Below are 27,055 nucleotides of genomic sequence, written 5' to 3'. Positions count from 1 at the left end.
GTGATCATTTAAGTCACTTAAAGTCACTGTAAACAACTTCTCCGGGCCTCAGTTTCCTCAAGGGGGCTGGATTGGGTAGCCTTTGACATCCCTTCCAGCTCTCCTTGACAGATTTTCTCCAGTGGATGAAATCTTGCGCTAAGCCATTGAAGTCCTCCAAATTAAGAGAATTGCCATGTCAAGCTTGTAGTTGCTGCTTATCATGCCTGGTTAATTTTCTCTGGGGGTGGCTGTTCTCTCTTTCGTGGATGCAGGTGCCATGGAGGTGGATGTGCCAGCAGAGCACGAAGCCATGGAATTGGATCACGCCAGCGGGGAGGAGGAGGAGGAGGAGAAGAGGAAGATGTTGTGCGAGGCGGATGAGAAGCTCCGGGGGCCAGCCCCGGAGGCGTCTGCTGCGGAGCCCGAGGACGGCGCCCCGGTCTTTCCCGGCCTCCCAAAGAGCAAGGAAGAGCTGGAGAATCTGATCCAGCAGATTCACAAAACCGTCACCAGCAGCATCCTGCCCAAACTTCACAAATGCCTCTCTGCCACGGTGATCCTTCTGAGTGTGCGCGGCGGGGGGCGAGGAGGCTCATCCCAACTCCAGCGCTCGGGCCTGAAGGCTGTCTCCAGGCACAGCCTCTCTGCTGTGGTGTTCGCACCAAGCCCGCAGGCCCTCAGGGTCCTGACTTCAGCTAGGAGTCTGTTCTTGGCCAGTTATCTTGCTAAACGGTAGCTTTGTCTTACTTAGCCTGCTGGGATCCAGGAGCAGCCTGATCTCCATTGGCAGCGGATTCCTTAGGATAGGATTTAGATGGAGAGCAGAGGGGGCAAACACTGGCCGTAGGGCCAGTCAGTGTCTCAGGTGGGATTCAAACCCAGTTCTTTCCTGCTCCAGATGTAGCCCTTTGTTTGCTACGCCTTTCTGCCCCTTGTGATAGGGCTATACAGTGGTCTCAGTAGTGACCTCATATAATTTTTTCCTCCTTTTCTAATCACAGTATTCCTCATTTGGCTCCCTATTGCCTCTGTAAATTAGGGCAAGACGAGATAGAGAATCTAAAGTTCCTTCCATCATTAATATTCTGTGATTCTAGTGAAATATCTTTGATTATCATGGCGGATCAGTGTTTGGCTGTGTTTATTGAAACGAGCAAAATGTATGTGCCTTTGACACTCCAGATGTTCATATGGATGCTTTTTTAGAGGCAGTGGGATGTGGGTGGATTCCCAGACTTCGAGTGAGGATGACCTGGGTTCACGTGTTGTCGCAGACGGCGTAACTTCCCACTGTCCCCGACCACTCCAAGCGACAGGCAGATGGTGGATCTTTGGCTCTAAAGCTTTGGGTTTGGGCTGTGATATTCTCGGGTTTGGGGCTTTAGGAAGCAACGAGTGGATTCTTTTGGTTTTCACTTTGTCCTCTAGTTGTAAGAGACGTGGCAAGTCTTCCTTTATTTTTGCTTGAACTCCAGAAAGTCCCCAGCTTTTCTGTTTGGTCAGGGTTTCCAGGGCCGGATGACTCTCACCTGTTTTCTCAGTCTGTTTGCGATCGTCAGTTCCTTACTGTCTTTCGTCCAGCCCTTTTTTACAGTTCTGGGCTGGACAGGAGGACCTCACGCTGCTTCTCTTTGGTTTCCTTCATCTTTTTTTTCAGTGGGGTCATCTTTCTATATTTGCTGGGGTGGGCACAGGAGAGCCGGTGACCCCGCAGCCTTTCCCTTTGCCGTGCTGGCCAGACGTGTGACCTGTTGTGTTGTTAACGGTCTGCTTGGGGCCTTGGTCCACACCTCTCAGTGCCAGCCACGGAGGAGGCCCTCGAGAAATGCTGGATGGGGTGAAGGGAAGCAAGCTGAACCAATAAAGTAACGGACCCCAGAAAGTGCCCTCCCTTCCAGTGCCAGGTGACCTGTTTCTAAAGTGCTGTCCCCAGCCAGGTAGTTTCTGTTTGGGCCTGACCCGAACTTTTCTTTCAGACGAAAAGGGATGAAGAGCACAAGCTCGTCAAGTCCAAGGTCGTCAACGACGAGGAGATCGTCCGGATCCCGTTGGCCTTTGCCATGGTCAAACTCATGCAGTCCCTGCCCCAAGTAGTCATGGAAGCGAATCTGCCGAGGTGCGTAGGCTGCCCCAGAAATGGGCCTCCCCATTTCTCAGACCACTGATGGACAAAGAGCCATTCTACCTAGATCGTGGTCTTCCTTGAGTGTAGAGAGGGCTGCACTTGGAGGAATGCCTGGGTTCAAATCCGCCCTCTTGACATGTAATAACTGTGTTCATGGGCAACTCATTCACCTCTTTAGTATCCAGGGCAACTTCCTAAGAGGTAGGGATGTTGGTATGATTATACCTGTTTTATAGATGAGAAAACTGAGGCTCACAGAGTTTAAGTAGCTTGCCTAGGGCACACAGCCTGTAGGTGTTGGAGGTGAGACTTGAACTCGGGTCTCACTCCAAGCACGACAGCATCTCTGGATTGTGAGTCGTGGAGCAAGTACAAATCTGCTACAGTTACTACAGAGGTGTCTCTCCTTAGGAATTCCCTATGCTAATGGTATCACGGGTTCAGTCAGAAAGACTAAGCAACCAGCAATAATCCCAGAGGACCTACTTCCTTCCCCATGCAAGTAACAGTGCATGTAAAGTGCCCTGGAAGCCTGAACAGTCTGTGCAGATACGATTGACCTCCTTCTAGTAGCAACTTATGCCCAAAGCCCCTCCTGGCTTTCCCAGCTGGTGGGGCCTCCCCCAGGAGATACTTTGTATCTAGTTTGTGCAGCTCTGTTACCTACAGATTGTTTTCCTCAATAGATTGTAAGCCCCTCGAAGGTTGGGCCTATTTGTAATTTTTGACCAGCCCCATCACAGTTCCGGGCCTTTACAGTAGTAGCAGCTTAGTTAAGTGTTTCATTGGTCCTTCCTCCTCACCTTCAGACGTTAATACTGCCTGCACAATTCACTGCTTCCTCGTGGGGAAAGATGGGTTAAGTCTGTTTGCACAAGGAAAGTCATTAAGTTTGGTTTGTTTATTTGATTGTTTTTTCTTCTCTTTTTTTCCTAATAGTATTTTGCTGAAAGTGTGTACCCTCCTAAGGAACAGAGCCCAGGAAATCCGTGACGTTGCGCGCAATACCCTCACAAAAATAATAGAGACCTTGGGTGTGCATTATCTGCAATACATTTTAAAAGAATTACAGACCACTCTTGTTCGTGGATATCAGGTAAATCAAATGGACTTTTAATTTTTTAGTTTTTTATTTTTTTTAGGCAATTGGGATTAACTGACTTGCCCCCGGTCACACAGCTAGTAAGTGTCAAGTATTTGGTCTGAGGCGGGGTTTGAACGCAGGTCCTCCTGACTTCAGGGCCGGTGCTCTACCCACTGTGCCACCTCGCTGCCCCTGGACTTTTAAGTTTTAATGGGTAACTAGGAGATGCCACCATGAGTAGAGCCCTGGGACTAGAGTCAGCGAGATCTGAGTTCAAAGCCAGCCTCAGACACTTACTATCTGTGTGATCTTGGACACGTCACTTAATCTGTTTGCCTCAGTTTCCTTAACTGTAAAATAGAGATAATAAAAGCACCTATCACCCAGGGTTGTTGTGAGGATCAAATGAGATAATATTTGTAAAGTGCTTAGTAGAGTACCTGGCACATAGTAAGTGCTATATAAAGTTAGCTGTTATTATTGTTGTTGTTGTTATTGTCATTATCATTATTATAATTAGTATTATTTTTTGGTCTGTGCTCAGATATTCACATTGTAAATAAAAAAGTACTGTAAAATTAAAGAAAGTGGAGCCCAGGGGGTTTCCATAGTATGGTCACCGTCTCAATAGAATTTAGTAAAGGTAAACCGAGGCACAGAAGTCCGAGCTTTGTCAGTTTATTAATAGGGTGCTAATAAGTCCAAGCTTAATCATTTTATTAGCAGGGCGCCACTTGTTAACAGAGTGGGTCAAATGGCTTCCTCAGTTAGGCCAGTGACCCAGAGCAGGAGGCACAGCTCCTTTTTATAAGTGTAGAGTAAAGTACAGACCTGGGTAGGTGACTAAAATAATACAGTAGGTTATAGGTTGGCAGCATCATGGCAGAGAGGACAGCATGGTTGGTTACGTTAACAAGAGTGGGCTAATACTAGGCAGGGCTAGCAAACCCCCCCTTTCCCCCCCTTTTTGTCTTGGAGGAGTGGTTGATTGATTTATGGGACTCATGTGCGTCCTGAGGCCATTGAAGGTGGGCCATGGAGAGCAGCCTCCCTGGCTCCTGGGAGGGAGGTGAGCCCCTCCTTAGCTGTACAAGGACAGGCGAGGATGGACAGTGTATCTTATAGAGCTGTACCTGCTCAGCTTGTAGGCTGTCATTGGTAGCAAATAGGTGAATTTTTTAGGAGCCGATGGTGTGAGGGATAACAAGTTTTCTTTTAACTTTCTTTTAACTCAGAGGGGACCAAGAAATGTTCATTGTTTGAGTCCCCCTGCAAGGTCAGAGATAGTGGCCAGGTTCCCTGATGTCCATCAGCATCCCTCTCAGAGAACAGATTTCCTTGTGGCCAGATGAGGACGGTGCTGAGCTGGAGAACCCAGCTTCTGCCCTTAGCTCGTAGGCGACCAGGCAGTGATCCAGAGGAGAATCAGTGCTGAAATGACTCAGAATCAGTGGAATTCCTTCCTCACCCAGGTTCTCTGACTGTCAGGCTGGTGTTCTTCCCAGTTTTTCAAGGATAAACAGACTGCAGGTTTTCTGGTTTTCCTCAAGCAGAAAGCTCAGCTCCCTCTTGATTAGGTTATCATTTTTTTTGTTATTTATTTTTTTAGGTTATCACATTTTACAGAGGGGCCGAGAGTCTGAACAGCTTGATTCTGAGTGCCCAGGCCTGTCGGTCTGCCCCACAAGGCCGGCTTTCCCAGGACTTGCTGACTTTCCCAGTGGAGCAGTAGCTAACCACCCTGTCTCCTGACTCATCCCTCCAGGTTCACGTGCTCACCTTCACTATTTACATCTTGCTGAAAGGTCTCGCAAGCAGCCTGAAAGTTGGAGAGTTGGATCCTTGCTTGGACATCATGATTGGGGTAAAAGCCTTTCACTTCTTCAGTGGCTGGTGGACCTTAAGATGAAAATTCAGGTTGTGAGCCTTAGCTTCAGGTCACAGCTGCACAAGTGGACTATAGTTACAAGCCTGAAAGTGATTTAAGACAGTTTTAAAATAAGCAACAAGAGCAACCACATTTATAAAACCAGGGGAGACTCCCTCCTTTAAGGATTAAACACGTTGGCAGATGGAGATTTCAATGTTCTCTGGTCCCTTTCCCGGGTGCTAGGCGGAGCAAGCCCAGAGGAAGAGTACGTGGGTGGTGGGTCATCAGCCCTGAGGTCAGCCCTGTCCCCCACAGCCACTGACTGTCCCCTGCTCCTCCATGACCCTGGGGGCTCGTTTGCCTGGCTGACGTCCTGTTAAGTGTCAGCCTCTGGCCTCGGCCTCTTGTCACTGTGCTTTCTCTCCCTCCAGGTTTTTAACCACGAGCTGTTTGGCAGTGTCGCCGAGGAGAAGGAGGTGAAGGGGATCATCTCCAAGGTCATGGAGGCCCGACGAAGCAAAAGCTACGATTCTTACGAAATCCTCGGCACGTTTGTCGGGAAGGATCAGGTCACCAAGCTCATCCTTCCACTGAAAGAGGTGAGGCCCCCGAACGCCCCAGGGTGGGCTGTGCCCCTCTTCCATCTATGCTCAATGTCTTTGGTGACTCTGCCACCAGCTCCCAGTGCCAGCTCTTAGGAGTGGGAGGACCCTTCAGCATCATGTGATCATGAATTTAGGGCTGGAAGGGACCTTAGAGGCGTTGGATGAAACCGCCTCCTTGTGCAAAGGAGGAAACAGAGGCCTTGGGTGTTAAAGCTAGTCAGTGCCTGAACTCAGGTTTAACTGGCCATATCCTGCCAGCTCCAAGTTGATTTAGTGCGGCCCTTTCATTTTACATAGGCTCCTAAGAGGTCATAGGATCATAGGGATGGAGCACAGAGTGACCTCAAGGCTCAGCTGGTCCAGCCCTCTCATTTTGTGGAGGAGGAAAGTACTTAGAGACAGAGCTGAGATCTCAGCCCTGATCCTCTGACTTTAGACCAGCACTCATTCCGTTACACCAGAGTTCATCCCCCTCTAAGGCAGAGAAGACCCATCGTGTGTATGTGACCAACGTCATGGGTGCGAGCTCCGCCATCAGTGGGGAGAGACAGCGAGCACCAGGGCCGGCTGAGAGGCAGATAACAGGAGTAGGCCCTTTGAAAGGAAGGAAATAGATCTGGAGCCTCTGAGGCTGGGCACTTGGACCCAGCTCAGCCAGTCAGTCTTCCAGCCTGGGGTGCTCTCTGTGAGGGGCCAGCGGTAGAGGCGCCTACCATGACCCCCCAGCGAAGAAGGCCCTTCCACCTTACAGTCCTTCAGCGTTGCCACGATTCTCCTCCCACAGTCCACGTCTGCCTCACAGTGCTTTGTCACCCTTGTTCCCCTTCTCCCCTGCCCTTGGACAGTCACACACAGAGACTTTTCTGTATCGCAGCAGTTCATTCTGCTTGTTTGATGCTGCTGTTGAGGTTTTTTCCCCTTACCTCCGAAGGAGGAGCAGATTTTGAAGAACGCAGGTGTTTAGAGCCCCTGGGTCTTGCTGCCCCTGGGCCTGGCTACCCTTCAGCCTTCCCGCTGCCCTCTTGTTCTTAGAATAAGTGAAGCAAAGCAATGCGGTCTCAGTTCCTCTTAAGCACAGGAAGACCTTGAGAGAGTGCTTTGCATGGCCACACCTGATAGTACAAGTTGGGTGTTAATTTATTACTAATAACATTAGAAGCTTATCACTTTGATGCTGCTCTTTTTTTGGGGGGGGCAATGGGGGTTAAGTGACTAGTGTCACACAGTTAGTAAGTGTTATGTGTCTCAGGCTGGATTTAAACTCAGGTCCTCCTGAATCCAAGGCCCGTGCTCTCTCCACTGCGCCACCTAGCTGCCCTTCTGATGCTGCTCTTGAGAAGCAGATAGAAAACGGTATGGCCCAAGGGAAAGAGCACTGGCTGGCTCTGGGTTCAGATCCTACTCAACAGTTATTATTTACATGACCTTGGGCAAAGTTAACCTCCCTGGGCCTCAGTTCCCCTCATCTCTAAAATGAGGGGGTTGGATTAGGTGACCCAACATTCTTCCAGTTCCGGGTCTGTCAGTCTTAAGTTTTTTATCCTTTCAGAATTGTTGAACCAGTTTTCCACAGAAGAGTGAGGTGAATCAGGCAATGCCCAAAGTGTCAGGCTTCATCATTTGACATGTTTACAGCCAGGTGGCTCCTCTGGAGTTGCCCAAGGGAGCCTGGCAGGAGAGATGGGGGCAACAAGGGGAGAGGCACTAGGGCAATGCCCTCAGCCTAGCCCCACTGGGGCAATGGTGCTGCCCACTGGGGTCAGGCCGAGGAGGCAGTGCATGGGGGTGGGGTGAGGGGGGTTCCTGGAGGAGGTGCATCCTGACTACTGGGATGGAAGCCGACTACTGGTCCTAGGCTGGTTTTGTGCCTCAGAGAGGCCGGGTGTTTGACCAGCAAGGGCAGCGTCCTGCACGGGCTCATCTGGGGGTATCCCACCTCTGATGTTGTCCGCAAAGAGCAGCCTGTTCATTGTTGCAGAATCCAGAGGTCTCTAGCCTGCCTGTTCCAAGTACAGAGGATTCTGGATTGGGGGATGGCAGATCCAGAAAAGGGCTGGGGCAAACAGGAGGGAATGTCAGGCTTTGACAGTACATGTAGTGACTGCTCTCACATGGACAAATAGACGCAGTCCCTTTGTCTGCTTGTTCATCAGTGTAGTTAATAGAGGTTTGTGAAGAGGCCAGTAAGTGGCTAGAACTGGACTTTTCCATAAAAAGGAACCTTCATTCATTAGCAGAAAGTCAGTGAAAAAACGTAGGATGCTGTCTTATTACTTTAGATAATATGCAGAGAAGCCTGGCCCGTCATGGAGGAGGGATCAGACTGACCGAAGCCACAGCGTGTAGGGGGCACCCTGTCACTGGGGTCTTTTGCCAGTGACTTTGAATACGCTGTGAATGAAGCCTGGGCTAGGTGGCCAGAGATCTCTTCTTGCACTGCCAGTCAGTAGCGTCCTGTGGAGGGGACCCCACAGCGGCCAGGCAGGAGTGTCCTAGGCTGACTGACCTGCTGGGGGTTTCACCGTCAGCCGCTTTCCCTGTTTTCAGCTCTCTGTTAATGCAGCATTTCACCTTTCCTGCAGATTTTACAGAGCACCACCAGCCTAAAGCTGGCCCGCAAAGTGCACGAAGCCTTACGCCGCATTGTAGTGGGCCTGATTGCAAATGAGGAAATGACTGCCAAGTCCATCCTGCTGCTTAGCTACGGGCTGATCAGTGAGAACCTCCCTCTGTTAACAGAGAAAGAAAAGTAAGTGGGGAGGAGGCTTATCCTTACGCTCTTCTGAAAAGCTGTATGACCAGAATTCCCTCTAACTAAACAAAACGACCGCTTCCTTAGAGGAAAAGTAAGAGAACAGGGAGCACCTCACATTTTTAAACTGAAGTTTGTCACAGAATTATGGCTGTCCTCATCATGTCTCCCCTCACCCTCGCAGAGAGCCATCCCCCACAGCAGTGTTTTCTAAAGACCAAAAAGGGAAGAAATCAGCACAGAGCATCTTGCTTTTTTCATTTAATTAGAAATTTCCCTAGAGAATTGTATTACATAGTGTACGATTTGTTTGTGGTTCTGCTAAATGGGATACCTCCTTGTAAAATTTCCTTTCTGGAATTCCATGAAACACTCAAGACACCACGTAGCTTGTCCCAGCGGGTTAGAAGGGCCCAATTCTGCCTGCCCAGGACCTGGGTTCAGATACCACCCCCGATGTGGGGAGGTTGCTTCATCAAGTCCAGGCCTCAATTTCTTCATCTATATTTATCTTTTATTTTGAACATAAACACCCCCAAAAAAACCCATTTTCACATGCCCAGCAGAGCACTGGAAAAGGAGCTGTGTATGAAACCACTGTTCTCCTTTTCTTACCCCTGGCATTTCCTTGTCTGTGAATGAGGGGATGGAGCTGATGGTTTTAAAGGTAACTTCTGCTCCTGGATCTCCGATCTGGCGATCCCAAGGGGTCATTTAAAGTATTTCTCCAAAAACCTTTTGGAGAAAAGGGTTGGATGAGGACTCTCTGGGGTACACCGAGTTCTGTGGGCATCTGTGCAGATCCCCGTTTTTTGGTATTATATGTATGTGTGTGCACACACAAAGCAACACTGATGTTTGTCTCATTAATGCATTTTTCTCTAGGTTTGTTATCTTAGTGAAATACCTGTTTTCAGAAATGGAAAGAAGTGAAGCGTGTGGGCCTGTTATTTTAAATTAGTTGGGATGGTTCTTGAACAACCTAGCCCCTTTCCTAACTGTCATGACTGCACCTGGCATTTGCCAGCTGTGCATTGCCCATGGTGCCCCTTTGTCATGAGGCTGGCTTGTTTTCTGGGCCTCCTTTGTAAAGTGCAGGAAGGATGGAGAGAGGGAGGGGGACCAGTGCGCAGATGAGCCTGGTGCTCGAACCTCCTGCCTGCCTGATGATGGGGCCTGAGACCCTGCCTGCCTGAGCACGTTCTCCCCCTTCTTCCTTCTCTCCCTGGTCCTGCATCCGTAGGAGCCACGCCGAGCCACCTCCTGATCCACGCCTGCCCCCGCAGAGCTGCCTCCTGCTCCTACCCACCCCCAAGCGAGGAGGGCAGAAAGCCGCTGTGAGCCGTAGGACCAACATGCACATATTTGTCGAATCTGGGCTCCGGGTGAGTGCTCCCACCAGGGGTGGCGGGTGAGGTGGGTGAGGCGAGTGAGGTGGGTGAGTGCTCCTGCCTGGGTGAGGTGGGTGAGTGCTCCCGCCCGGGGGAGGCAGGTGAGGTGGGTGAGTGCTCCTGCCCAGGGGAGGCGGGTGAGGTGGGTGAGTGCTCCCTGCCTGAGGAGGCGAGTGAGGCAGGTGAGTGCTCCAGCCCAGGGGAGGCAACCTGCAGGCTGGGGCCAGTGCGCACCCCCTCCCTCCTGCTGCTTGATCGCATCAATGGCATTTCTTGAAGCAGGAGGAGGGGCAGCCTGGATAGCTGCCCCCCTGGTGGGGTGGCATTTTCTCAGAAATAAGCTTCGCTGGTAGATGTGGTTTTTCCATCACCAGGATTTCCCAGGTATCTCCCTCTTCCTCTCCCACCCCCAGAGCTAGTTCCCCAAACAAAGATGGCTCCCTGGCTTGGCCGGCAGCCTCTCGCTCTTCTGTGGGGTCCCAGCATGTAGTGACCCTCTCCGAGCTGTCCTCTTCAGCCCCATGGCTCTTCCTAAGTCAAGGCCTTTTCCTCCTTTAGCTGTTGCACATGAGCCTGAAGCGGTCAAAGGTCAACTCCTCTGATGAGCATGTGCTTGAGATGTTGGACCCTTTCACGCCGCTGCTAATTGATTGCCTCAAGTCCAGAGAAGCCAAGGTGAGGCCGACTTGAAATCCCCATAGGGGTCCTAGGTCAGAGGTACACAGCCAAAGGGACCTTAGAGGCCGCCTGGAAGCTGAGGCTGGGTGCCGTAGGGAGTGAGCGGCAGAGGGGGCCTGGAACCCTGGCCCCAATTCCATGGCTACCCTCTGTCCACTGGCCGTGCTGCCTGCTGGGGGAGAGGGTGGTGTTGGGGAGGCAGTGGCCCCAAAAGCTCCTCCATCCTCTAACCTGTCTCAGCCAACACAGCATTGCTCTGCTCCTAATTCTTCAGCCGGGAACAGAGGCGTTTTGACTCTGCTCACGTATGGAGGCAGCTGAGCATCTGTCCCCTTCAGTCTTCGTGTCTTAGCCTGGCACTGAGGCCGGATGCTCCCACGAGGCCAAAGAGCTTCTATTTGGGGATTTCCAGTCACTAGCTGTGAGCCACAATGATGGGAACGTTGAATTGTGCTGCCAAATAGAGACCATGGGGTCAGCCTCAGGCCTCATCAAGCCCAATCCCTCTGTTTTACAGAAGAGGAAACTGAGGCCCAGGGAGGGGCTGACTGGGGCCACACAGACAGTGCCTGCCAGTCAGCAGCAGCACGGCTTCAAAGCCTAGCTTTCCTAAGTCCAAACTGACTTTTCTCAGCATCATCTCAGGCTTCCCACTGTTAGGTGCTGTTTTCAGAGCCGAGTGTTTCTGTCCATTCAGTAACCATTGTTATCACTGTTCCTTGGATTTATATTATACAGAGCAACTCTGAGCATTTAACAAATGGTCATTGCGTTTTCTGCTTTTCTGTCACCCTCATTTCGGAGCCCTTCCCAGTGAGGCACAGGAATCCTCAAATGATTGAAAACGCAGAGTAAAGAAAGCGAGAGGAAGGACACACAGCACACCCTGCAGAGCCCCCAGGGGTGTGCCAGCCCCCAGGGGTGTGCCTGCCCCTGGGCCCAGAAAGGAGGGGGAGGCCATGGGCTTGGGAGTCTGAGCATTCAGGGGATTGGATTTCTCAGTACAGGTAGTGATGAGCTTGGGTTCTGTGAGCAGGGCCACGTGGGGAGGGAGCCGACCAGGGCTTTGTTTTCTTGGCTTTTGCCTGTGCTGCTGTTTATCTGAGGCCTCAAGTCACCCCTGTGAAAGAACGCAGTTAGGCCAGATGCACCATTCAAGCTCTTTGGTAATCCTGCACTCTGTCATCGAGGTGCTAGATGGGTCAGTTTGGTAGCTTAGAGCACCTTTTGGAAGTGGGTTTTAAACATACTAGGTGGGCCTTACCGCAAGTTAGCTGCCTTCCCAAGGGCCATTTGGGTGGCGATGAAAGTGTCCTTCAATAGCACGAGGTGGTAGGACGCTGGACGCCGCTTGTGGCTGCAGATGTTTACCTCCTTTGCCTTTCTGCTGCCGTGGAGGGAGAGCCTGGTGCTGTAAGATTGGGGTGAACTGAGCTAAGAGGGCCCGGGAGCTGCCCCTTCCCTTTAGGACCCCCGAGGCCAAACTGGCTTCCTGAGACGGGGGTCCTGGTTTAGCGTCATAGAACTGAGCGCTGCCTGGGTGGTCAGAGGCCCTCTGGGCCAAGCAGACTGCAGGCCAGAGGGAGAAGTACCTTCCCCGCGGGAAGGTCTGTCACCTTCCCTGGCAGGAGGCCGTGCTTCCAGGAATGTGTCCTTGGTCCCGATGGGTAGGCAGGATTGCTGCATTCTTAGGACACAGCACAGTCCTCAGGGCCAGCGTTGTAGAGATGCCCCCCAGCCTCCCTGCAGGGCAGGCTCAGCGGTGACACAGTAAATGAGCCCCCTCCTTGACTGGTCTGTGGATGAGGAGCATTTGGGACACTCCGCAGAAGGGACGGAGGGCTTCCTGTCTGGGCTGGTGTCGCCACACAGAAGGCACTTAGCAACAAGGGGATTGTGGTGCCCCCTGAGTCATCGCGCCCTCGCCCCCCAAAACGTCAGCTTCGTACTGGGGGGCTGCGCTCCGTGTTTTGTGTCTGCCCACACGTGCCTGGTGTGTTGTTGGCAGAGGTAGTGCCTAGGCCTGTGATTGCGCCCCTCTCGTCTGTACCCCACTCTCTTGGGGCTGCGCAGGGCTCTGAGAGGTATGTGACTGCCCGGCTCCCCTGAACGTGGAGCGTGGGCCCGGGCCGGCCGAGTCCGGGCGCCTCTCCGCTCCCCCCGCCAGGGGCCCGGGGCTTGTGCTTCCCTCCCTCTCCCCTGACTTTTGTCTCCAGGTCATCACGGGTGCTTTACAGTCTCTCATCTGGGTGCTGAAGTTCCCCCTGCCTTCCATCACGAAGAACTCAGAGAAGCTTACCAAGCAGCTCTTCCTCCTGCTCAAAGACTACGCCAGGCTCGGGGCCGCCAAAGGCCAGAACTTCCACCTGGTTGTCAACTGTTTCAAGGTGAGGGGGAGAGGGAGAAGACCCCGCGGGGGGCCAGCAGGCTCTGTGCTGTTCAAGGAAGGGGCGAGCAGAGAAAGCTCAGAGGCTTTAGCCTAACCTCTGTGTTTTGTGGTCAAGGAAACAGCCTCTTCAGAGCCGAGCAGTTCACCCACCGCTTTGCTCGGCCCTTCTCTGGGATCTCAGCCCATCACGTACTTGCGTCTTCCCTTTTCCATCTGAAAATCGATGCTTTCGTGGCGGTTGTGCTGGGCCTTTGAGCCCTTCCCAGGCCGGTTGCCCATTTCCTGTCTTTGCTCCTCTCCTCGTACCCTGCCATCCAGCAGCCCTGGTGTGATGGCTGCTCCTCTTATGGGACTCATGATAGGACATCTTTCCTGGTGTCATTCTTCTGATGCCACCTCCTGTCCCCTCAGCCTCCCCTACCCCCCATCTGTTCCATGTGTACGTTGTCATTCTTTCTGTGTTGTCTGAGCTCTTTGACAGGGCCTGATTCTGCCTCTTTTTATGTGCCCAATGCTTAGCACAGCCGCCTGTAAAGCCCTGAATAAATGCTTGTCACCAGATTGATTTATAGGGCGCGCTGTTAATCCTGGTGCAACTGGGTTTTCCTTTTCAGTGTGTGACCATCCTTGTGAAGAAGGTCAAGTCCCACAAGATCACGGAGAAGCAGCTCCAGGTCCTGCTGGCCTATGCCGAGGAGGACATCTATGACTCGTCGCGACAGGCCACCGCGTTTGGTCTCCTGAAGGTGCGCTGGCTCCAGGCGCTAGGAAATTCCCATTCTTTGTTTTAGGATAATGGGGGGAAATCTTTTGTCTTAGCAAGACGCTTGTGGGCTTGTGGCTAGATGTTTACTGCCTGGACAAACTCTGTAGCTGACATTGATTTCAGCTTCTTAAATTAGCTATTTGAGCAGCTTAAGAACTTTGGAGAGCTGGTCGTCTGTAACTGTCTTATGCTTTTGTCTGCTCTGATCCCTGTCGCTAGAATGGAGGCTCAATGAGGCATGTCAGGCACGCTCACGAGGTCTTCCCTGCTTCTCTGTATCATCATATCCATTGTTTCTTTTTTTTTTTTTTTTTTTTTTTTGGTGAGGCTTTTGGGGTTAAGTGACTTGCCCAGGGTCACACAGTTAGTGAGTGTTATGTGTCTGAGGCTGGATTTGTGCTCAGGTCCTCCTGACTCCAGGGCCAGTGTTCTATCCACTGCGCCACCTAGCTGCCCCATATCCATTGTTTTTTATAGTGTAGTAACGTTCTGTGACATTCACATACCACAGTTTGTAGGGTTATTTCCCAGTTGATGAGCATCTACTTTGTTCCTGGTTCTTTGCTAACTCAGAAAAGGGTTGCTGTAAAGAATTGATGTACGTGGGGGCATTTTTTCCATCTTTGATCTCCTTGAGATATATGCCTGCTTGTGGAATTTCCAGGGCGAAAGCTATGGACATTTCAGTCACCCTGTTAGCATAATTCTTAATAATAATATGAATTGTTCAATAAAACTAAGTTACACTTTTCTTCTATTATCTTATTGCAACAGATGCAATCTTCTTAAATTCTTTAGGGTTTTTTAAATGAGTCTAAAAAACAAGCTTGTGGGCTTCAACATTGAAAGTGCATTTTCCCTTCTGTAGCAAAGTTGCAAAGTCTGTTTGTTCTATTATGTTTTAGGCCATTTTATCAAGAAAATTGATGGTCCCAGAAATTGATGCTGTCATGAAGAAAGTCTCCCAGTTTGCAATTACTGGACAAAGTGAACCAGTCAGAGTCCAGTGTAGACAGGTTTGTTCTAAAGAGTCCTTGCCATTCATTCTTGGTTTGGGTGTGATTTTTTTGTTTGCTTGCTTTGTTTTTGGTTGAGAGGTAATAACCAAGGTGTTATCTGACGGCCAGTGCATCAGCATGTTCACTCCCCAACCAGCGGGGTGGTCCCTGAATAATTAGAGCTTCTCTCAGCTACGAGAAGCACCTTTGGGGGTGGGCGGCTGCTTTTCCATTCTGGAGAACACGCATCAGTGCCTGCATTTTTGAGAGCTCCTTAAATGCATCGATAGTGTGACTCCTGATGTGAGAGGGAAAGGAGAAGGGGATGGAACGCATCTCTGGCACAATTTTCTTGGCTCCGTTGACAAGAGGGGGCAGAGAGGAGATAGAGCTCAGAGCCATAGCAAGCTCGGTCATCATGACTGAGGCACAGGAGAAGAACCCAAGACTTCCTGGGCTGGGGACAGACCTTCAGACAAGGGAAAGAAGGGGCAGGGTTGTGTGAGAGGAGGGAGAGACTTGGCCGTAGACTGGATGGGCAGCCAGAGGCCTTCTGCTGAAGCAAACCTGTGCTCTTCCCATCCCTTAGCCCAAGAAAGTTCCTCCCGCCCTGCCCTGCATTGCCCTCAGCCACGTGGCCCAGGCTCAGGGCGGCTGGGGTCAGGACATGATCCATTGCTGGGTCTCTGTGCTGCAGGCCCCAGGCCCTCCTGTGACTTGTGTTCATCTCGCATCAGCTTCCAGAGCCCAGGGTCGTCTCTGGGCCAAGACTGGAGGAGGACATGTGTGAGGGCCAATTCCTGGTTTTCATCACTTTTTTTTTCCCAGGTTTATCTGAAATACATCCTTGACTACCCTATTGGTTCCAAACTGAAGTCCAACTTGGAGTTCATGCTGGCTCAGCTGAAGTAAGTTAGAGCAGAGGCCTGAAACAAGGCTACAGCCACTGGGAAGATCTTGGGGTCCTACCTCTGGGGGCCTTATGGCTCCTTTTAGCGAGGAGGCTATGAAATAAAAAATAGATAAAATAATATATAAAATTTTATATATAAAATATATAAAACTTGTCCAAGGTACTTTCGGAGCCCAGTTTCCTCTGACCCCAGAATGACACTCTTTCCACTGTACCACACTGCCTTCTCCAGCAGTGGGCTTCCTTCCATCTAAGTGGGCCATCCTTTCAGGAAAAGGGCAGAGGGTAAGGCTTTATAAATCTCCAGGGAGGCTCTTCTGTTCTACTTGATTTTCTTGTTTAGTCTCCTACGGCATTTGCCCTCTAAATTGCTTTGAGGTCTGCTCTGATAAAACGTAAAAGCCGGTCCCCTTGTTTTATCTTAATTAGTGGGATGTGGAGAACTGGAGGGATAGTGTCCTTTTCCATGGTCCACGTGTCTGCCATCATAGAAAAGTTGTCTAGATAATCACTGATTACACGGTTGAATTGTGTTTGTTTGAGTAAGTGTTGATGATTTCCTAGCCTCAGCTGCCCACTGCCCATTGTCCTGACCAACATCTCACTAGCCTGTGTTCATGTAAATGGTTAGCCCTCCAAAGCCGGCCCTCGGTGGCTAAAGCTGCAGGTGGGAGAGCCTGTCCTGGAGGACCTGGCAGCCATCCAGCCCAACCCTGCCTTCACAGATGAGGAATCTGAGGCTTAGGGACTCTGAAATATATCTAAGGCACACAACAGCTGACAGTTTAAGGGATTAAAAATGAAGAAGTTGTATTAAAAATATTTAAGGAAACAATTGGGTTTTATCTTTAGTACCTTAAATTAAAGATTGAGGGGTGGGAGGCAGTAATGGAAACTGTGCGAGCAGGGGGAGTAAAATCCCAGAGAAGCAACATTAGGCTGGTGTCAGGAACAACCTCTTAATTTCTAGAGGCCTCTGGAAGTGTGACAGAATTAGGAGGTCACGGGACGCCACCTCTTAAAGCAGTGAGGGGCCTTAGAGGCTACCTAGTACAGCTCACTCTTCAGACTGAATTCAAGAGCTCAGGTAGCTTACCCGGCGTCCCACTGTCAAGTTGCTGACAAAGGCAGGTTCCAATGCAGGTCGTCCTGCTCCAAAGCCAGTCTTCTTCCACGGTCCCATACTACCTCTGTTGGAGGTCCAAGCTCGAGCCAGGGCTGGACATCTGCCATGCTGGGTCAAGTCTATAAACATTTATTATGTACCCTCTATGTGCCAGGCGTTGTGCTGAGCCCTGAGGTTACAAAGAAAGGCAAAAACAGTCCGTGCTCTCAGGGAGCTCACAGTCTAGTGGGAGAGACAGCAACATACAACTGCATTTGAGTGAGATCTATTCAGAGTAAATTGGATGTACTCTCAGAAGGAAGACATTGCGTTTGAGGAAGATTGGAAAAGGATTCTTGCAGAAGGTGGGATTTTTTAGCTGAGACTTGAGGAGAGGCAGCAGGTGGAGGGACGGAGAGAGAATCCTAGGCCTGGGGGACACTTTTCAGGTGGGTCGTGGACTCCACGGCCACGTTGGTCGCTTCTGACCCAGATTCTGTGATTTTTTTTTTTTTAATGAATAAATCTTGAAGATGCTAATGTCTGTGCTTACTGCCTCGGCCTTAGCTATGACTACGAGGCGGGAAGAGAATCTGCGTTGGAAATGATAGCCCACCTTTTCGAGACCTTCCCTCAGGTACTGTTTGTGAGGAGCGGAGCAGTGCTGATGTGTGAACGGGGAGGCACGCGGATGTGCCGGTCCACAACGTGCCACTCCCTTTCTCTTCCTGCAGGGACTGCTCCACGAGAACTGTGGGCTCTTCTTTGTGCCCCTTTGTCTCATGATGATCAATGACAACTCCCCCAAGTGCAAGAGAATGGCTTCCATGGCCATCAAGCTGCTGCTCAGCAAGGTCAGCCTGGAGAACAAGGACCTGATGTACGTGCTCGTGCTCAAATGGTTTGGGAGTCAGAAGGTAGGGAGTGTTCCGGCGTGTTCTGTGTAGGGCCCTCTGTGACCCAACCCGCTGTGGGGAGGTGGGGCCCTCAGGGAGGCGTCTGGCCACTGTGCACGTCACTGGGGAGGGAGCCGGGCTGTGGGCCGGCCTCATGTTCTCTGGGCGGCTTGGGTCTTTCTCCTGTGTGCAGTGACAATGGCCCCTGAGGGCCCTTCCAGCCCTAGGTCCACCTCTCGTGACCTCCTTCCTCTCGATGTGCTTTGTATATACCTACATATTCTCTGTTCACACCATCCCCCTGATAAAATGGGGGCTCCTTGAGGGCATCTGTCTTCATATCCCCAGCACCCTGCACTGTGCCTGGTGCACAGCAGACGCTCAATCAGTGCCTGCTTGTTGGATCAGTTGATTGCACTGTGTTGGTGCAGGCAGTTAGCTTCCTCACCCTGGAATTTGTCACAGCCATGCAGTCACAGGTCTGGGCCCCGACTTGTAAAACATCCCAGAAAATGCACCACATCGGTGGGAATGCCTGTTTCCCAGTCTGTGTCAGTTGGGCTGCCTGCCGTGGAGTTGTCAGAAGGTCTTACGGATCCTCTGACCCTACGGTGGCCCCCTGACGGTCGTGGGCCTTCTTTCCCACTGGCAGAGTCTGCAGAAGCGCTTGGCTGCCCAGACCTGCGGCTTGTTTGTGGAGGCCGAAGGTGTGGCTTTCGAGAGGAGATTCGGGACGGTCCTCCCTGTGATCGAGAGAGAGCTTGAGCCTTCCCAGCTCCGAGATGTAAGTTGTCTGCTGTGTATGTGTTTTTGGTTTAGACAATAAAACTCTATCTCTAGTTTTATCAGGAGGGGTTATCCCTCCTGATACAGGTGCCAAGTGTGTTAGCATTCGGAAAATCCAAGTTGAAAACCAGGTTGGTTCCCTTTCTCTCTGTCCTCTCCCTTAGTGAGCTTATCCAGTCTCAGCTTCAGCTGTCATTTCTCTTCATGTTAGTAGTTTTGTTTCTTCCCACAGTTCAGCCTTCGTCCTCTTGGGACTTTGCAGGCCACAGCAGCCCTCCCTGGGCACCGCTCACCTCGTGTGCGTTGTCTTCCCTATTAGAGCTGGGGCCATCCTGCTTCTGATTTATGTTTGTGTCCCACTAGCACTGACCACCATACCTGGTGGACACTATGAGCTTAATAAATGCTCATCCGTGTGTCCCTCCTTCAGTCCTGCCATCTTGCCTTTGCATTTTATTTACGCTTCCATGAATGAAATAAAATGAAGGGGCTGGACTGAGAGAATATTATGATCCTGAGGCCTTTTGCAGGAACTACATTACTCTCTGTACATTCATATTATCCAACGTATCATTGGCCTTTAAGAAATATTCCATAGTAATAAAAACGAGAAGGTAGGCATTTCTTAAAACTAAATTTCCATTTCATTATTATATTGAAATTTTCAAAGAGAGGCATTGTGGCCTGATGGGTAGAATCCAGATTCAAAGCCTAGAAGGATGACATTGAGAGGCCCATTTCTGACCCATCCCATCTGTGTGACCCTGGGAAAGTCCTCACCTGAGGGTTTTCTCAAGGTCAGTGGAGGCCAATCGTTGTCCCAGACTCGGTTATTTTGAAGAGATATGGGGGTTCTTTTTTGGCATACATTGAATGCCCTCACAGTTTTAGTAGTCGGATTGCTGAGACACACGCTGCCTTGTCTAGTCCTGGCTCAGAATGACCTCATTCACACTTGGGTTTGTTTTTTAGCTCATTGAAGAAACTGATGAAAAAGCATCGGACCGACTTCTCTTTGGTTTTCTTACACTGATAACTAAACTCATCAAGGAATCCAATTTTCTTCAGCTCACCAAACACCCTGAGAGTCTGAACAACATTTGGAGTAAGTTGATTGTTCTGAGGTTGGCTGACTGACCACACGCATCCTTTATTCTTTGGCATAGAAGCTTTGAAGGCAGCAGTCAGAACCTGGCTGCTAGTCCCCCCGTGACCGATATTTCAGGGCTGAGTCTGAGTCCTTTCTGGTCTTCCTTGCATGCTCAGAGCTCCCCTCGCCATTCAGGGGCCCTGCAGGGTCCGTTCAGGTTGGCATTTCTGTAGGGAGTGCCAGTGTGCTGTGCCAGCCACTGGGGCTGAAGGACGGCCAGCCAGGCAGGCATTCTGTAGGGGGAGACAATGTGTGTGTGCTCAAAGCCAAGACCAGAGTCACAAGTAGACCCACAGGAATTGGGAGGGAGAGGCAGCCTCTGGGTCAAGGAGCAGGAGGGTCACAGTTCGAGGGCTGGATGGGATGGACCTTAGAGGCCGTCTACTCCCATCCCTTCATTTCGTGGATGGAGAAGCTGAGGCCCAAGGTATGAGGACAGCAGTCAGGAGATGAAGCCAAGTCCTCTTTCTCCAGAGGTCCTTCTCTTTCCTCAGTCCCAGGCAGCCTCTCAGAACCTAAAACCTTTTATGTGTCTGTGCCTCGTCAAAGCCTTTTTGTGAGGAAACACAGTGGGACTGTGATAGCGTAGGTCACAGGGCCCAAGCTGGAAGGAACCTCAGAGGGCTTTGGGTCCTTCATTTATGGGGATAAAAAGTGACTTTTCCAGTCGTGATGAACTCACAGGTCCAGACCCTGTCTCTTGTAGTATTCATGGATATAAGGTGTCCCCAAAGCTTGCTTGTACAATGTGTGTGTGCCTCTGTGTCTATGCCTATGTATGTACACACACACGCATGTACACACACACACACCCATACACACACCAGTTTTTTACCTAGCTTGTGGATGGACAGACAAAACGCCATGACCTCCATAACTGTAGAAATGGCCATGATGTTTTTAGCGTCTTCGTCGTCCTTATATCAAGCTCTCCAGGGTCAGTTAGGATGGATGCTGTACCTTCCCTCAAAGAAGATGTCAGCGGAGCCCCATAATTCCCCACTCCCCTGGGCAGGCAACAAAGAAGAAGAGAATGTCTTTGCTTTCCCACAGATCACATCCAGTCCCATCTGTCCCACCCCCACAGCTGGGTGTGGCTCACTTCAGCCCAGATTTTTGGATTATTGTTCGCCTCTTGCAAACCAGAAGAACTGATTAAGAGATGGGTGACCCAGAAGTCTGAGAAGAAACAGTCAGGCCCGGTGGCCGTGAACTTCCTAACCAGAGACCTGGATCAGAAGGTGAGGTGTCGAGGGGGGGTCACGGGAAAGCTCCTTCCCCCACACCATCTTCCTAAAGGCACTTGTTTGGCCCGACAGAATCATTCTCACAGCACTTGGCAGTGTGGAAAGTGTTCTGTATGGGACGGAGAAGAAACTGTAAAACTCCATAAAACAGAAGTCCCAGGCACCAACCAGGGTTATGCCGATCATCATTCTAATTGTATGTCTTTGCGTTCACGGGCTTATTGTCATCTTTATAAAAGCCCTTGTTCCGGTTTGACACACAGTAGGTGCTTAATAGATCCTCGCTGGTAGATGGATTGGCTAACTGATATTTATTTAAGCAGCCCTTAGAAGTGTGCCGAGCACTTTGTATACATTGTTTCATGGGCAGCTATATCAGTAATGAGCTGTTATTACTGTTAATGCTCACAGTGTCCCTGACAGGCAAATGCTACTGCTATTAATGTCCTCATTTTACCGATGAGGAAGCTGAGGCCTGGTGACTTGTGCGGGGTCCGACAGCCTGTACATGTCCAGAGGTGGAAGTCAAACCAGAGCTTGCTCGTTCAGGCCCAGCTTGGTCCTCCTGATCAGGTTCATGGCCTCCTCTGTTGGTGTAAAGGGTCTCTCTGAACCTGTGAAAAGAAGGAGCGTTTATGAAGCACTTTGTGCGCAGCTCTGGAGTTGGGGGCTTGTTGTTTGCCATTGGTGGTCAGCAGTCGTGGGGAGCGCTGTGTCTAAGACAGCCCTGGCCTTTCTTGTCATTTCAGATGAAGAGACTGGCTTTAGCTTTTTGCTTTCAGTTGCAGTCGAAGTTTTTGGATCAGTCTCTGGGAGAACAGGTAGGAATGAGACACCCCTGAAGAAGCCAGCTCTGTTGTGTCTTGGGTGGAGAAGGGGCCTGGCTGCCGATTCGCGCACGTCTCCAAGGCACGTCGCCTTGAGGGCTTTCGCTCTGGAAGCTCCTTCCCTGGAAAGCAACTGTTCCCTACAGGCCTTCTCTGCTCGTGAAGCAGGAATGCCGGTCACTCATCTCACACAGCTGGGACATCATTAGGTAGCCCATATAATAAAGAATTGGAACCCTAGGCTTGGTTGGAGCACTTTCCATAGAGGGTTTCCTCAGATCTCGTGACTGCCCTAGGAGGGAGGTGCTGTCATACCCCTTTTACGGGTGAGGAAACTGAGGCAGGCAAAGGTTAAGTGACTTACCCAGGGTCACACAGCTAAGAGGTGTCTGCAGGCAGATTTGAACTTAGGTCTTCCTGAATTCAGGCCCAGTGCTCTGTCCATGGCTTCACCTAGCTGTCTCTGCTTGGCCCTTTGTAAAGTAAATCTAGGTAAGAAAATCCCACTCTGTCTGCCTTTGGTGTAACAGGTAGTTATAGCAAGCTGACCCTGGTTATGGTGGCGAAAGGCATCATACAGCCAGGCCAGGCCAGGGCACCTGTGAGAAAGTCACTGTACAAGTCTGGGGAGGGAGAACCCACCCCAGTGAAATCATGGGGGCCTTCTGGAGACAGTAGGAAGCTGACGTGGACTTTCCTTTCTTTTTTTTCTGAAGATTGTTAAGAATTTGTTGTTTGTTGCCAAAGTCATCTATCTTCTGGCACTCCACGCGGAGGAGAAGAAAGGTGCCTCCGAGGTGAACGCAGAGGCACCTGCCCCAGAAACATCCCAGACCGCGTCCCAGACCGAGGGTGGTGAGGGTGATGCGGGGAGGGCCGAAAAAGCGTCTGACGGTGAAGGTGAAGAGGCTGGGACGGAAGAGAAGGAGGGGGCAGAGGAAGCGCAAGACAGACCCGCCAACCTGTACTGGCTGATCCACAAGCTGTCCATCACGGCCAAACGAGAAGCCGCATATTCGCCCAAAAATCCCTTGAAGGTGAGACAGATGGGGCCACCCCCAGGTCTCTGAGCCTGCGGTTGAAAGAGAACTTGTTCTGCAAGGACGGGGTAACTTGTGCTTTCAGTGGCTGATTTCCTCAGGGTTGTGTGTATAAAAAGCCCTTGTCCCAGTTTGACACACAGTAGGTGCTTAATAAGTCCTCACTGATAGATCGATTGACTAACTGATAGTAGTTTTTACAGCCCTTAGAAGTTTGCAGAGCACTTTGCATACATTATTTCACGGGCAGCTGTGTCAGTAATGAGCTGTTACTACTGTTAATGCTCACAGTGTCCCTGAGAGGCCAGTGCCTCTAAAAACGTGGTTCCAAGGAGGGCTTGTTTGCTTCAGCACCTGGAGGCCCTTGGGACACCCCGAGGGAGCCCCCGGGGGCTAGAGACACGGTCCTGTCTCACTCACCTGCTCGGCTTGGGGAGTGTCCCCCTTTTCTCCATCCCGCCGCCATCCGCTCACTCACTCATGATGGTCTGTGTTTTCAGAGAACCTGCATCTTTAAGTTCCTTGGCGCTCTGGCCATTGATCTGGGCCCCGACAAGGTCCGGCCTTTTCTCCCCATGATCCTCGCTCCGCTCTTCCGGGAGCTGAATAGCACCTACTCAGAGCAAGGTGAGAAGCCCTCTGGGGAAGGGCTCTGTGAATGAGGGAGGGGGGCAAAGGGCTTCACGGCAGGGTAGAGGGAAGCTCCCTCCGCAGACACGGGTCACCGCTCCAAAGACCTGCCCACGTCCCTCTGGGAGAACGTGTCTGCAGCAGCCTGGGCTCTGGACGTGGTCTGTCAGGCCACGTGGGGTCCTGTATGCAGTGTCCCACACCCGTGGTCCTTCACCTTGGCAAGGGCGGGAGGTGCATTCAGGGCCACACTTGGTCATTCCAGTCACCTGGCATGGCAGTTCCGTTGGTGCCTGTCCTTCTCCATTTCCTTCTCTTTGTCCCACTTCTCAGTCCTCCACGCCCGTCGGGGTGCTTGCCGGACCTCCTTTCTTATGGGGCAGCCAGATTTCCTCCCCTCTGTCCGTGTCTCACGACTCATTAGTCATTCCATGACTGATGGGCACCAGTCTCGTGCCTGTGAGATTCTGGCGGTGTGGGTCCTGTCGGGTCCTGGTGGCTGACGTAGCCACGCTCATTGCTTCGCAGAACGGCCCCTGACCTCTCGACAGGGGCCGTCCTGTCTTTTGGGCGCCATCTTTGGCGGGTGGCAGCGAGTGACCTCCGTGTCCATGTGTGTGCCTTTTTTAATGGGCAGACCCTGCGCTGAAGACCCTCTCCCAGGAAATCCTGGAGCTGCTGAAGAAGATGGTCGGCCTGGAGGCCTTCTCGTTGGCGTTCGCCTCCGTGCAGAAGCGGGCCCGGGAGAAGAGGGCGCTCCGCATCAGGCGGAAGGCCCTGCAGGTCAGCGCTGGCCCTTACCTCTGTCCACCCTCCCCCCAGGGTCCCCCGGGTCGGGGGCCCCACTCGATCCCATCTCCCTTTGTCTTTGCAGTTTGTGACTCATCCCGACATCGCTGCCAAGAAGAAGATCAAGAAGCACAAGAACAAGAGCGAGGCCAAGAAGAGGAAGATCGAGTTCCTGCGGCCAGGCTACAAGGCCAAGAGGCAGAGGAGCCACAGCCTGCGGGACCTGGCCATGGTGGAGTGAGGCCGGGGCCGCCCCGCACGCCAGGCGGGCCCCTGCAGCGTGTACAGTTCCCATGTCCAGAATGCCCACGATTTTAAACATTAAATACGCGCAGAGTTTTATACTGATGCTTGGTCTGGGTTTGTGTGTGTGCGTGTGCGTGTGTGTGCAGAGGAGCCAGCAGTCACAGCCAGCTGCATACTTAGACGAGATGCTCTTTCTCCTCTTGCGTTTGGTGTTAGAATTCACCTTTGCTGGGTTGTGGACCCTTTCGGAAGTTAGTCTGGTGAAGCTAAGGGCCCTCTTGTATGAACGTTCTGAAGTCATTGAATGAAATGCTCAGCTTCAGTTAATTTAGAGGTGGCCGAGATGGCATTTCTTTTTTCCTGTCCGAGCTCATAGACCCCCTGAAATCTCTCTGCTCTGCCCTTCCCATCATCCTGGGGGTCTCCGGTTAAGACCCTTTAATTTGGAACGTCTGCCTGTGAGATCTTGCTTCCTTCCTCAGTCTGAAACGAGGTCAGGTTGTACCACTACGAGGTGGTTTTTACTTCATCTCTTTGTGGGTGCTTCAATACAAATAGCGGTGTATAGTGATTCTAGTAACGGATGTGCAAACTCTGGGTTCAGCTCCCATCTGGGCAAGTCACTTTATGCTAATGATCCCTGTTACATGCACTTTACAATTATTAACTTACAGGTCCTCACAGCTACCCTGGGAGGTGTACCTATCTCCTATTATGACCCCAATTTCACAGATGAGGAAACTGAAGCATGCAGGGGTTCAGTGACTTGCCCAGCGTCATACACCTCCCAAGTGTCTGGCCCAGCACTCTGTGCATTATGGCGCCCCCTGGCAACCTCTTAAGAGAAGGTAGGAGTTTCGTCATCTGGAAGTTCCTTGGACCAATGAAACCAGAGACAGATCCAGTCATTGGCCATCTGTCCAATGTCAGATTCCAAAATCTGCCAGTCTCACTTCTACCTCAGACTTCTCATTGAACTTTGAAATGGCTTTGTGTTCTGGTGGTCCAGTTTAAAACTCTTGTCTCCACTGTCGGCTAACCTCAGTGACCCTTCCCCATGGCCAGTAGTAGTGGACCGTTTTGTACAGTGTTGTTGCTTGCCTGCCAGATGTCGTAATTGTCGTCTTGTATTTCTCCTCTTTGACCCAGTATGACTGACAGCCCAGTCAGCTAGCGGTGTGGCCCACCACACGCTAGCAAATCATCTTGTTTTTACTCTATATTTGCAAATGTTTTAACATTAAAATTGTATGTTTTATGCAAACGGTCTATGCGTGTGTTGCCTATATAAAAAAGTTTCTTTTCTCCTAATCCCTTTACCCCTCAGAGGTGGACCCAGCGTGTCCATTGAATACAATGGGAGAAGGAAATGTGGGGTACCTCGGTGCCAAGCCGATGCACCTCAAGGAGCTTTAAGAAAGGGGGATGTGGGGGCAGCTAGGTGGCATGGTGGATATAGCAATGGCCCTGAAGTCAGGAGGACCTGAGTTCAAATTCTGGCCTCAGACCAAATACTTTTTTTGGTTTGTTTTGCCAATCTGCTGGATGTGAGATGAAACCTCAGGGCTGTTTTGATTTGCATTTTTCTTATTGGAACATTCATATGGCTAATAGTATACAATTCTTTTGAGAACTGTTCATATCTGCAATATATTGTTAATAGTAACAATCATCTTAAGCATCCAATTTTTCCAGTTCATTATGCAATCACCTGTCCCCAAACAACATACTGGCAGAGTACAATGTAAGGTTTAACGATTTAGATACCAAATCCAACACTCCTTATTTATAGGGTTCAGAGCCACCTGACTTGCCTAAAGTCATACAGCCAGAGTTGGGATTAAGATATCCAGTTCTCCTGACTCCTTAATTCAAGGTTCTCAATACTGAATTGTGGGCATTTATACATCCTTTTTTCAGATTCTTGGGAACAGGCCCTAGGTATATACTTTCTGCCAGCCTAATTCATCAGGAACTCTTAAACCTCAAAGACTGAGGCTGGAGTTATACTAGGATTTACTGCAAGCTTATAGAGAGCAATTCAATTAATTAGCCTTCAATTAATCCAGAGGTGATCAGACCCAATTAGGAAATGGGGAAAGAATGAAGAAGTTGGGCCTTCTCCATGGCCCGTTTTAAGTATTGTCAATCTCCAGAAGTAGACCTAATTTGTATATGAATTTTGGGGATTACCCATTCCTGTTGGATTGTTTATTTTCTTTTGATGTGGATAATTAACAGCTTTAGAACTGGTTTGAAGAAGTCTACGCAAACTATGTTGAACTTAGGATTATTACTGCAAGAGATGAAACTTCATCTGAGAAGAGTTGTTCAGCCTCATCTCAAAGGTTAATGGGCAATTTACAAATTTAACTGATTCTATCCTATTGCCTGTCATCTCCCCTAATCCTGACTGTTTACATACCATCTCCAGGCACTCTACCACTGGATGCAACTGGTGTACCTATTACTATTAATACTCTTTCAGATATGAACAGTTCTCAAAAGAACTGCATACTATTAACCACGTGAATGTTCTAGCTCCCTAATGAAAAAAATGCAAATCAAGACAACCTCACATCTGCAAATTGGCAAAAAAACATGACAAATGTAACAGAAAGGGCTGGGTTTGGAGGAGGAATCTCACTTCTACTTCTGTGTGAGGTTAGGCAAGTCATTTTACCTCTGGTTTCAGTTTCCAAAACCTGTCAAAGGAAGGGGCTGACCTAGATGCCCTCTAAGGTCCCTTCTGATGGCTATGTATAGTATGTTTACAGTTACCAATC

The 27,055-nt window shown here is 50.5% G+C and overlaps 1 protein-coding gene across 3 annotated transcripts in view; it reads left to right on the top strand.

The window, feature by feature from the left end:
• UTP20 (UTP20 small subunit processome component) overlaps positions 1 to 24,371 on the top strand; it is a 107,626-nt gene extending 83,255 nt beyond the window's left edge. Inside the window, exons 41-62 of one of the 3 annotated variants that reach the window (XM_027855762.1) lie at positions 255 to 535; positions 1,959 to 2,098; positions 3,047 to 3,203; positions 4,957 to 5,055; positions 5,493 to 5,660; positions 8,249 to 8,415; positions 9,662 to 9,803; positions 10,368 to 10,484; positions 12,704 to 12,874; positions 13,491 to 13,622; positions 14,548 to 14,658; positions 15,469 to 15,548; positions 17,226 to 17,295; positions 17,393 to 17,575; positions 18,207 to 18,338; positions 19,313 to 19,445; positions 20,544 to 20,731; positions 21,487 to 21,558; positions 22,281 to 22,601; positions 23,105 to 23,231; positions 23,872 to 24,017; positions 24,109 to 24,371. In XM_027855762.1, coding sequence (XP_027711563.1) covers positions 255 to 535; positions 1,959 to 2,098; positions 3,047 to 3,203; positions 4,957 to 5,055; positions 5,493 to 5,660; positions 8,249 to 8,415; positions 9,662 to 9,803; positions 10,368 to 10,484; positions 12,704 to 12,874; positions 13,491 to 13,622; positions 14,548 to 14,658; positions 15,469 to 15,548; positions 17,226 to 17,295; positions 17,393 to 17,575; positions 18,207 to 18,338; positions 19,313 to 19,445; positions 20,544 to 20,731; positions 21,487 to 21,558; positions 22,281 to 22,601; positions 23,105 to 23,231; positions 23,872 to 24,017; positions 24,109 to 24,264 — 3,293 coding nt within the window. In that variant the 3' untranslated portion in view covers positions 24,265 to 24,371. Of the gene's footprint in view, positions 1 to 254; positions 536 to 1,958; positions 2,099 to 3,046; positions 3,204 to 4,956; positions 5,056 to 5,492; positions 5,661 to 8,248; positions 8,416 to 9,646; positions 9,804 to 10,367; positions 10,485 to 12,703; positions 12,875 to 13,490; positions 13,623 to 14,547; positions 14,659 to 15,468; positions 15,549 to 17,191; positions 17,296 to 17,392; positions 17,576 to 18,206; positions 18,339 to 19,312; positions 19,446 to 20,543; positions 20,732 to 21,486; positions 21,559 to 22,280; positions 22,602 to 23,104; positions 23,232 to 23,871; positions 24,018 to 24,108 lie in introns of those variants that run through there. The other 2 variants (XM_027855761.1, XM_027855763.1) reach the window with 2 other exon arrangements.
• The last annotated feature ends 2,684 nt before the right edge of the window (positions 24,372 to 27,055 follow it).

This window comes from Vombatus ursinus, unplaced genomic scaffold (genome assembly GCF_900497805.2).
Source record: "Vombatus ursinus unplaced genomic scaffold, bare-nosed wombat genome assembly UNPS02011334.1, whole genome shotgun sequence".
In the NCBI taxonomy this organism is placed as follows: domain Eukaryota; kingdom Metazoa; phylum Chordata; class Mammalia; order Diprotodontia; family Vombatidae; genus Vombatus; species Vombatus ursinus.
Note: the sequence above shows the minus strand (reverse complement) of the source record. Positions and strands in the feature narration are given on the sequence as shown.